Source organism: Entelurus aequoreus, linkage group LG04 (genome assembly GCF_033978785.1).
Source record: "Entelurus aequoreus isolate RoL-2023_Sb linkage group LG04, RoL_Eaeq_v1.1, whole genome shotgun sequence".
NCBI classification, from domain to species: Eukaryota; Metazoa; Chordata; class Actinopteri; order Syngnathiformes; family Syngnathidae; genus Entelurus; species Entelurus aequoreus.
Window position 1 is genome coordinate 18,544,034 of NC_084734.1, and position 11,498 is coordinate 18,555,531.

Genomic DNA, 11,498 nt, shown 5'->3' on the forward strand with positions numbered 1-11,498 from the left:
CTGTCAGAAACAGAAAATATATTACATATTGTCTTTCCTCTCAAAAGGTGAGCAAACAAGTGATATGATAAGAATTGTCTCTACCAGGGTCTAAGGACACAGTTTACTAATAGGGATGTGATGATGGATTGACAAAATAGTATTGTGAAAAAAATATGCCGATTGCTGACTCATGCCTTTTAATACCGATGACAAACGCCAATCCTCTCTGCCTGACAAGCGGCTAGCAGCTAATTATGTGTCTTTATACACAGCGTGGAGCATTCCCCTAAACTGAAAATAATCACCTCTGTTATGAAAAATAAAAACAGCATTTTTTTATTATCTTAAGTATCACTGGAGGACTAGGCTAAGGAGGCTTGATATGTTACACACCGAGAGAAAGGCAAAAACAGGCATGCTAACAGAGCTACGCTAGCTTCAAACAACACTGAGAAATAAGTGTTTGAAGTTTAAGAAGTGTACAATTTTTATAAAATGTACTTACCTACTTACTATTGAGTTGTTTTGTTCAAACAATTGTACGTAATGAGAGAATAAGGAACCAGTTAAAATATTGTTTGTTGATATTGTTAAACGGTCAATAGAACGGTCAATAGAACTCACCATAAATGATTTAAAAAAAGGTACAGATGACGTGTGATCCGTATCGGTATTGGTAATGGCCGATTGCACACATGGATGATCAGTATCGGAATCGGAACAAAAAACCTTGATCAAAACATCCCTAATGACTGTCATAACATTAAAAATAACATTTTGCCGAATCGGGGACAATTAAGCAACGCACAGACAAGATGAAGAGACAAGTTTGATAGTGTAGTACAGTATGTTGCAAGCGTAGGAGGTCTAAACATGAAGAGGATTTATCCTGCATGTATTGTTTTGTACTTGAGGTGCTGAGGGGAAGCATGTAATTGGTTGCAGGGCTCGACAAAGGCGACAGAGTACATTCAAAAAAATATCAACAATGATAAGAGCTGAGCTTTGCGACAGGCTTGATATATTTTGCCCCTCCTTTGTTGTTTTATCTTTTCAACAATATTCTCATCTTTTTTTTGTCTCTGCCAGACATGACAGATTCTGTTATCCCATCCTAGAAAAAAGAGCTTGTGACAGAAGGGGGGATTTAATTAGATTCCCTGACTTTGCCTCTGACTATTATATTATGTCAAGCCGTTGCTCTATTTTGATTCAGTGGTGCTCAACAAATGTAATTAGGTCTTCTTTTCCCAGCTGATTTCAGATTACACTTTTGGGATGCTTATCTGATGGAAAGCTAAAGTACAGTATTTGGTGCCCTTGAAAAATCAACTCAAGTCTTCAGTTTATGGGAGGTATACTTGAGCGAAGAAGAGAAGAAACACAAATAGGTTTAAAAAGTATGTATATAGTTTATATTATTGCAATTGTCTTAAAGATTCAGCATACCTTTTTTCAAGCCTGAATATGTCAAATTACTTTGAAACCTGCTACAGAAAAGCTAAAAACCACAATATTTACAAAACGTGTATATTAGAACACCTCTTATGCTAAGGAATTATGACACATGTCAGAAAGGTTCCAGGACATGATCACATTCTTTAAAGTGAGGGGCATCGTCCACTTCAAGTTCTTGCCACAGGGTCAGACAATCAACTACAACGTCTACGAAGACATCCTGCGGCGTTTGCGTTGTTCAGTGCGCAACAAGAGACAAAGAGTTGTGGCCTCACGATGACAACACGCCTGCTCACACTGTCCTGAGGATCCCCCAGTTTCTGGCCGAGAAAACATTGCCACGCTGCAATCTCCCTATACACCAGACCAACTATCTGTGATTTTTTTCCTTCTTCTCAAACTAAGGGGTTCATCAAAAGGGCTTGGCTGACATCAACCTGAGAAGAACCCTTCCAGGAGTGCATTAAAGCGTTGCAGAAAAGGTTAGGAAAGTCTCTTAGACTCCAGGGGGATTACTTCGAAGGGGAACAATTGTAGTTTAAAGATATATTTTGTGATTCCAGTCCTGGAACTTTTCTGACACACACATCATTTTTAAATGCAGAATTATAACATGGCACTTACCTGTAGTTTGCTTAGCTCTTGTTTCTTGGTTTGGAGGTCGTGTAGCCGAGCACTGCTCTCCTGAACTTTGAACTCGGTGCTGTTAAGCCACTCCAGCAGAGGTTGAGCGCTTGCTTCAAACTCTGTCATCTGACAATATACATTCTAGAAAATACAACAGAAAGCATGAATTTGATGCTGCACTAATAGCTAAGGTTAAAAAAACCTGGAGAAGTTTCCCCAAGACAAAGATGTGCTCCAAAAATAAAATAATTGTATAAGGCCAACCCCCAAATGTTGGATGTCCACAATAGTTATCCTTTGTGTACAATATTTAACACCTCCCCTTCATATATTTATCTATACATCTTATGGTATGGAGTCTTGATCTGTTGTTAAAATTTCTCATTATTGTTATTTAGGTAATTTTAATTCACTTCAACACAGCCTCAACACACTATTTAGACTCCAACGTACTGTAAATGTGACTTTAAATGCAAAACAGAAGCAATCTACACCACCTTGAGCGCATCCTCCCTCAACTGCAGGTCATTCATCAGCCTCCTCCAGTCTTCTCTCGCGTTTGCCACTTTGGCCTTGATCCCCTCCACCCTGTCTTTGGACACCACCGCCATCAGAAGCTCCCCGCTGGCTCCTACTGTACTCAGCCTGGCCTGGCCGTGCTCCCTGTCACTCAAGAACTCCTGGGGGGGTGGGGGGGGATAGACAAAGGATCTGTTTAACACACACACACACATTTGTACAGTAAAAACAACAGGAGGATGTGACAGTAAAAGAGACTGAGTGACAACCAAGTGACTTACTTTCTGTCTTCCATTGTTGCTGCTATGACTAATTCAACACAGTGACGGACACTTCACACAATCAGACGCAGCAATTAGAGCCATAATGTATTCCCTATGCGTGGGCGCAAGGCTCGGCTTGACCCGCGGGGGCAGATAAGAGAAGTCGGTGAGTTTTGCTTTTTGCATACTAAATGCACACACGCACATATGTACCAAAACACCCCTCTTTAGAGCACAGACAATGACAGCAGCACAGCAGGGACCACTCCACCATCTGTGCATCACACACACACATTTTTGTTTTTTAACTTCTCGCTTATTCTCTATTCTCCACTTCATGCAAGTAAATAGACACCACCAATTAAGCGTGACACAACAGTGTGCATATGAACCCCCATCCACAACCAGCAGGCCCCCTTCGTCCCCCCTCCCACGCCAGTCCTACTGGAGGTCAGCCATGTGGAAACATTGTTCCACATTCCTCACCAGGTCAATGATAAATAAAACATGACTCTTCCTCTCTGGATCGCCGTACACTCGCTGACGTTCCCACTCATCCTCACAAAGCAACAGCGCCAACTTGGGGAGGGGAACACACGCTTACATCCCCCTGGCTTTGAAATCCTTGCTTACAATGGGACATAAATAGAATTCTCCTCATACTTGATATTACCTGTAATCTGACTACTAATAAATATGTGCAATAAACAATCATCTGAAATCTTTGCTGAGGCAGGTTATTATCTAGTGTGACCATACTGGGACATTTACCTTAACCAGCAAGAACCTGCCTCTCCGCCAAGGCCCCAGGGTGCTTCGAAAAGGCTGCCAGGCTGTTAACACCTGCCAGTTTCTCAGAGGATAACCTCAGAAGAGATACTCCTAAAAGAGAAGCACGCTGTGGAGCTTTCTTGTGTCTTGATTCAAAAGCCTGCACTTCGACCTACTGTACACCCCGAGATACATTTCTGGGGGTGGGATTAAATTCAACAGCACAGTCCTGTTAACTAGATTTTTTTTTTATTCTTGTAAAATATCCTTTGTGTTGAATCACTATAATTAGTATGTCATTAAGTAGTGTCAACGTGCAATGTGGCTGGCAATATTTTATGTATTTGCTAAGTCTGTGCTAAAACTTACTGTTACTTTCAGTCCTGTTACTCAAATGAGTCATCTTCATCTTAGGAACCTAGTCAAAAATAAAATATAACTGCCTAAAAAATGTTTAAAGTTCAATTTGAAAGAATTACATTAACAGTAAATGGGACTGATTCGGTGACGTGGCTTATTTGCTAGTTTAACTCTTAAGTTTCACATTATTAACATATTTATCTCCACTTTAAAACTGTATTAGCTTGTCAGGAATCCCTTTAGGCTTGTGCACTCTAATACTTTAATATTTCAATCAAAAATGTATTTTATATTTATTGTTGTATTGTATTAGCCACCGTTTTACAGTTTTTATTGTCGTATGTGCAGCACGTTGGTCAACGTGGGTTGTTTTAAATGTGCTATAAAAATAAACTTTGACTTGACTTTACTATGGGCATCTAAATGAGAGATGTTTTAAAATCTACAGACGCCTAAAATGTAATCTTTTATTTGTTTGTAACCAGAATTACTAATTTCCATTAAACATTGTGGCAGGTAGTTCATGTATCAGTAAAGAAGCCTTTAAATTTAGGTGAACCTGTGGTTAAAGCAAGGTTTCACCCTCACCATAGCAATCTAAAATATATAAAATGTTGGGTAGTGTTATTTTTCTAGATTATTGGCTGAGATGCATGCAAAACATCTAACCTGTATTCGTTGCTGAGCAGTGGAGGCCTCTGCCACGCTCTGCGGCACATCGAAACATTTGGCGGTACAGATTTTGGCGTTAACCAACCACTGCTGGAAGTCTCTGAGGGCAGCACGGAACCGCTGCTCCAGTAGGCGCTCCTTATTCTGGCACTCCCTGGATGCATGGAGGCTGAGGCTAAAAGAGGGAAGAAGTAGAAAAGAAAACTTTGGGAAAGGAACAAAAGAAGAAGGCGCGTGCTGTCCCATCAACACAGATACATACTGTCTTTACATTATGGGGGTGAATGTATGGGCGTGGGAGATGAGCAGGAATGAGAAGTAGGCAGGTGGAGAGATGGAAAAGTGGGTGAAGTGGAAGCAATGAGCTTTGGGTAAAGTGGGGGATGGTGACTGGGGTGGTTACAGAGAGGCAACATATGATCAGGGCACGAGTTCACAAGGGTGATAATACGAGGAGGATGAGGGATCACGGGTCGATGCTGTGAGGAAAAGGCTGACGTAGAGGCAACATGACAGCGATATTTAACAGAGAGGTTACACTATACTTGAAGTATTGCTGTATGAGAAAGGGTAGGAAAATACTCATTGGCCACAATATTACAAACATATTCTATTGACATCTTCTTTCTGCATTTACACAAGGGTATGGATATATTGTACACATTATTGTCAGTGTGTGTCATACAAAGGAAGCATGGAGAGGACTTTTCCTGCTCATGAATATAGATTAGTGGGAAGGTCGAGGGAAGAGTGGGTGTTTTGTTCTAAAACGAGTGAGGAGAATGATTAGTTATTTACTTGTATGTCAGTAAACACGCACACTATCTTTCTCGCACACACACACAGCGTAGACATGCACACACAAACGCCTGTTTGACTGAAACATTTGCACAGCTTCTTAACAACAGATGTGATCCAGTCTACAGACATTTTATTATCATACACTACAATGCATATTTATTTATTTTACTGATTTGGTCCATATATGCATTTTTTTTAGCTACATATAAGTCAAAACATTACAAAGACAATGCCCTTCTGCAAACTACAACTATTAATACAAACATACCAAATTTGATCTCTTTATATTGTGAAAGTTTATCAAAAAAAGATTATTTCAAATGCATGCATCTACGAGCCAAGACCACAGCGAACAAGCAAGTGAGGCGAGGGCAAGGGTGTCGCTTAGCAACTGGTGTGTCAGTCAACTTTCACCTTTGTCTGCCTGACACATCTCACAACTTCAGCTTGGTTCAATTTATCTTGCAGACACCTTGCACTTTATACATCCTGCACACTTAATACCACTGGTGGGCTTCTGGGCAGGAGTCAGGGTATTTTAGAGCATCTCATCATGTGCGACAAGTAATCCCCTTGACAGCCAATAATGAGCTGATATTGGTTTTTGCAGACTGTTAATTTTGTGCAATATGGCAAATGAATGCAAAACAATAATCCAGTGTTTTGATTTGATACACACATGTGCTGTATTTTCTTGAACGAGAAACTGAGAGGGTTTATGAACGGTTATATTCAAGTAATATGAGATGTTTATTTGCTCACTTGCAGGGAGTACTAGGCCTTTATTGGAAGGCATCCATTTGAGAGGAGGCCTAGGAGGGATCAGTGTTGCCAACTTAACAACTTTGTTGGTGTAATAGCGAGTATTTAGACCCTCTAAATTGTCTTGTTCAAAAAAATCGACGAGCGACAACTTTTTTTGGTCTTATTGGATACTTTTGAAGACTTAAATGATAGCAGTCATAAGTGTATTTCCAAAAATATTTGTTTTCATGTTTTTTGCTCACTCTCACATAGCCTCCATAAAAGTTACATGCACATGCGTCACAGTCCGTCCATTATGCAACCCACGCCACAAATGTATTGTAGTTCTGTGGGAAACACTGACTTTGATGTACATTGACTGGACACACGTAGAAGTGTTACTTTCATGTTAAGGTGTGAATGGAATGTGTAACTCTGCCTTTGTTAGAGCGGAGGTCACTATTTGGGGGTGTAAGGTAATATTATTAACAAACAGCTCTAAATCACTACAGTGTGTTTTAACATAAACGTTGACTCAGTTTAGGTAAATTCCAGCTACAACACTGCCATTCTTTATTGAAATGAACCAGTAGGGATGTAACGGTATCAAAATCTCACGGTACGATATTATCACGGTATTATACGATAATATTGTGGTAGATGTCCAAAAAATGCTTGGTAAAAATGTCATAGTGTGTAAAATGGAGGGATAGGATAAACCCGCTTACTGTAATTGGACACAAACATAATGCTCAAATGTTCTAATCATATTTTTTACTACAAACAAGTATTTTTTTATACAAATAATGATTCAGGAACATCTACTGTTTCAAGCAAATATATATTTAAAAAAAAAACTACAGTTCTTTAACGTGACAATGTAAACATCCAGTGTAACAAGTGTGAAATTATGTACAGTTTAGTGTCTTTCAACTTTTACATTATGAGAAGCAGTGTCCTCTACAGTGAACGTGTTTATATTAGTCTGGAAAATGTTGTTTCTTAGAAAAGTTAACCATCAATATAACGTTCAACAACGTAAATACCTCACAAATTGGTATTTAGAGTCGCTGGCTTCAAATATCTTTTCTGGGTGACTGTTTATGAGGTGGCGACTTGTCTTTTGTTTTTCGCCCGAGTACAGCTGGAATAGGCTCCAGCCACCCCCCACACCCCTGCGACGTCAAGAGTAACAAGCGGTAGAAATATAGATGGATGGATTGAGGATGTATCAAATAGCTTTTTAGTTTATCCGCAGTGCAGTTGTTTTGGGGGTGACAGGACCGATGAGCTCTGTGTCCCCTTCAAAATGCTCAAAACTAAATTGGCACGCTTCGCTTTGCAGAACGCAGACTTTCTTACATCCACCAAAGAGGTTATGTTTTCAGCAGGGTTTGTTTGTCTGTTAGCAACATAACTCAACCAGTTGGGGACAGATTTCCTTTTATCTACGACGAGTATGAACACACAACGGGGCGGTATAGCTCGGTTGGTAGAGTGGTCGTGCCAGCAACTTGAGGGTTGCCAGCAACTTGAGGGTTGCAGGTTCGAACCCTGCTTCCGCCATCATAGTCACTGCCGTTGTGTCCTTTGGCAAGACACTTTACCCACCTGCTCCCAGTGCCACCCACACTGGTTTAAATGTAACTTAGATATTGGGTTTACTATGTAAAAGCGTTTTGAGTCACTAGAGAAAAGCGCTATATAAATATAATTCACTTCACTTCACTTCCTGCTTACGGCGTTTAACGCCCCCACCTTGCTATCCCCATGTACAGAGGGTTCTGGAAGACGTAGTAGTTTATTTATTTATTTACAGACCCGGCCATCGCTAAAGCGCCAGAAAAAAACTACACGCACCAAATTTTCATTTGATACCGTCACACAAGACTTTGAAACCGAAATACCATGGTATGTTTAATATCGTTAAATCCCTATAAACCAGTGTTATAATGGTAACTACTAAACTAAATATTCCCATTACCTTGGAATTGATACCGATACTCAACAGTACCAATTTTCTGTACTTTTGTTTGTCCATGTGGTTATAAATATTAATGTGTTCGACAATAAAATCTTTTTACCAATTAAAAGGGAATAACACTTTTTAAAAACAATTTCACCTATCCCTTTTGTGAAACAAGCACAAGTTTTTCTTTTTTTATGCATTTTTAGTCATAAACAAAACACAGCTAACAATAGTGGTAATGGCTTTTGCTGTATTCCGCCTATAAAGCCCTCTAAAAACATCCAAAAGCCTCCAATGTTTTATATACATGCAGTACAGTATATGTTATGTTGTAACAGGAACATTCATAATAGCACGTGACAGCGTGGCGCAGTTGGGAGAGTGGCCGTGCTACCAACCTGAGGGTTCCTTGTTCAATCCCCAGATTCTACCAACCTAGTCACTTCCATTGTGTCCTTGAGCAAGTAACTTCACCCTTGCTCCTGATGGGTCGTGGTTAGCGCCTTGCATGGCATCTCCCGCCATCAGTGTGTGAATGTGTGTGTGAAGGTGTGTGTGAATTGGTGAGTGTGGAAATAGTGTCAAAGGGCTTCCAGTACCTTGAAGGTAGAAAAGCGCTATACAAGTATAACCCATTTACGATTTATAATATTTATGAATTTGGGTCATTTTAAGTATATGGCTGTTATGACCTGTTACATTTTGTTAGGAACGCTCTTTGTAGACCCCAAAATGCAGGAGACGGTAGGGAGCATGCAGGTGAAGGTCCCGTATTTAATATCAAAAGTACAAAACAAAAATGCGGCAGGGAATTGCACAGAAAAGCACAAGGAGAGCTGTGCATGAAAAATAGAGCCTCGGGGAGAGCTTACAATAATAAGTGACATAAAACAAGATCTCAAATTACCACCAACCCCGTTTGTAACTTCAATAATGATCCCACAACCAATAAAGCTGTGAGACAAGCTTGAATACTCTTCCAGTGGTCATTAGCGGCAGGTGAAAACAATCATCCCTAATCACCTGCAAGTGAACAGAAAAACTAGCAAACAGCTAACACCGACAGAACAACAAGTGGAAACAAAATAAGAGCGCAAAACAGGAATTAAACCCAAAAAACGAGACAAAACAAGGAATGACCTGGCGTAACCTGCCATAACAATGGCGGCGCATTAATTTCACAGACGCATCATAATGTTCACTATTTCCTTCAACAATTACTACTAATCATGGCAGACTTCATGAGAGACAACGACGACTACTTTGGGACGAATGATGATCCAGAACCTTATATTTTTGAGCCTGAATATATGGAGGATGAGCTATAAGTTTTAAAAGCTGAGTGATAAGCAGATCAAGTAGCATTATTGCTAAGTGCTGAACATGAAATACAAACTACGAATCATAATAAAACAATCACTTACTGAACAATGTCTGCTTTCACTGGGATGCCGACTGATGAAATGTTCATATCTTCCTGTTTAGAGGAAGAATTAATCATAATGCTAGTGCCGGTAAAAATTTAAAAAAAAGTGGGCGTCTTTTTGTGGCTTTCTTGCCATCGCCAGGTCTACGTTTAATGTCAAAAGTTGAACAACTTCTCGGTTTATGGCAACAACCTTCAACTATACAAGTGAGAGGCATGATTTATAATCTAGAATTAACTTTCACCAACTCAGAGGCGATGCATCAGCTCACCTGCTCAGTATGTCAATAGCTTCATAAGCTAGAAGTAGATGCATTTGTTTCAATTATGTCGTGGTGTGACGCCATAATCAAAAAGTAGTCTTTGCCATCAAGCTGAATGTGCCGGTTTTGTCTTTTGTTGAGCCCTACAAAGTGTTTGCCAGTAATTATTTTACTTTTGACACACCAGCTGTTTGGTTAACATGCATCATAGTTGTATTTTTGATGACCAACTTTGGAGGTGTTGAAATCGACATGTAAAATTGCTTACGCTAATCAGTAGCATGTACAGTATATGGCATATGCAATGTGAATTAGCACCAAGCTAGCAGGAAAAGTGAAGCCTTACCGTTGAGCGCTTTGTATCAGTATGTTTGCTTTGTTAGCATGGACAATAGCAACATTACCTAGAGGCAGTCTGCTAAAAATATGCCTTTTTGCCCGCCAAGTGCCTAAGCCAGTGTCGAGTCTGCAACCGGACATGACGTCACGTGCAACAAAGGTATCTCAATATGGTACTGTTCAATTTAGGTAGCACAGATGGAATTTGGTCAGTACCTATAAAAGTACTGAATTTAGTATTCATCCCAAGCAAAAGGTGGGGTACAGTACAGCCTTGACTGCCAATAGCAGTACACAACATAATACAACATCCATGGACAATTTACAGTCTCCAATTATTCCAAAATGCATAATTTGAATGTAGGAAAAAGTACCCGGAGAAGACCCACACACATGCAAACTTCACAAAGAGATTAACCTTACTAGGGCCAAAATGCAAACCACTGGTTGGTCTAATATATACCATGCAGTGAAGATGGTCCAGAGAATAAAGGAAGATATTCTCTGTGGGCAGGGTTCCTGTGCAAAACCCCTTTCTTACATTACAATACATTAGTCCCGACCTGTTAATTATGTTTATAACAAATGCACAAACAGGAAAGTTCCATATGGGCACACATTCGGCATTGGCATACAGGAGGTTACATTCACTATGGCTTACTGAATTTTGAAGAATAAATGAATACTGAATATGTAAACAATTTGTAGACCCAGAGTGCTCCACTGCAGCTTGCATAACATAAATGAGTAGCACAGTTACTATCATCTCTAGGCTATTTCATCATGTTCTTAGCTAAAACATTCCCTTGTGGCCATGTTACTTCCCATTCCTCCCATGCTTCACATCTATGTTCATCCGGCCGTCATCTTCATCTTGTAACACACAAGAAAATGTCTTCTCACCTGTTGTGCTGCTTGACAAGAACGGTGACTCGGTCGGACTGGGAACCCAAGTCTCTGGAGTATCGTACCAGCTCGTTCAGTTGACCTTTCAACTTCTCTGCCATGGGCTCCGCGCTCTGCAAGCCTTCCAGTATGTCCTAAAAATTAAAAAAATTAAAAACATACCCCCAGCTGGCTCAGTCTGTGTGCATGACAACCTTCAATAAGTGCTCTCACATTCCTTATTCACACTCGCTTTTCTCACATATACACACACATACTCACAGTGCTGCTTGCACAATTGCATGTCTGTTCTTCGAGGCCTGAGGAAGCGGCAGGAAGGAGGCGAAAGCAACGTCCTCCCGCTCTCCTCAGCACGCCTCACAAACTGCGCTGCACTCGGCCAATCATAAAATCTTGCC

The 11,498-nt window shown here is 40.3% G+C and overlaps 1 protein-coding gene across 1 annotated transcript in view; it reads right to left on the reverse strand.

Moving 5' to 3' along the window:
- The window catches only part of LOC133649171 (nesprin-1-like), a 121,332-nt gene that overhangs the window by 26,373 nt on the left and 83,461 nt on the right, over positions 1-11,498 (reverse strand). The window contains exons 56-59 of the mRNA XM_062046007.1: positions 11,098-11,234; positions 4,650-4,827; positions 2,565-2,747; positions 2,065-2,208 (exon numbers count right to left, since the gene is read on the reverse strand). Of these exons, the coding sequence (XP_061901991.1) occupies positions 2,065-2,208; positions 2,565-2,747; positions 4,650-4,827; positions 11,098-11,234 (642 nt within the window). The remainder of the gene's footprint in view (positions 1-2,064; positions 2,209-2,564; positions 2,748-4,649; positions 4,828-11,097; positions 11,235-11,498) is intronic.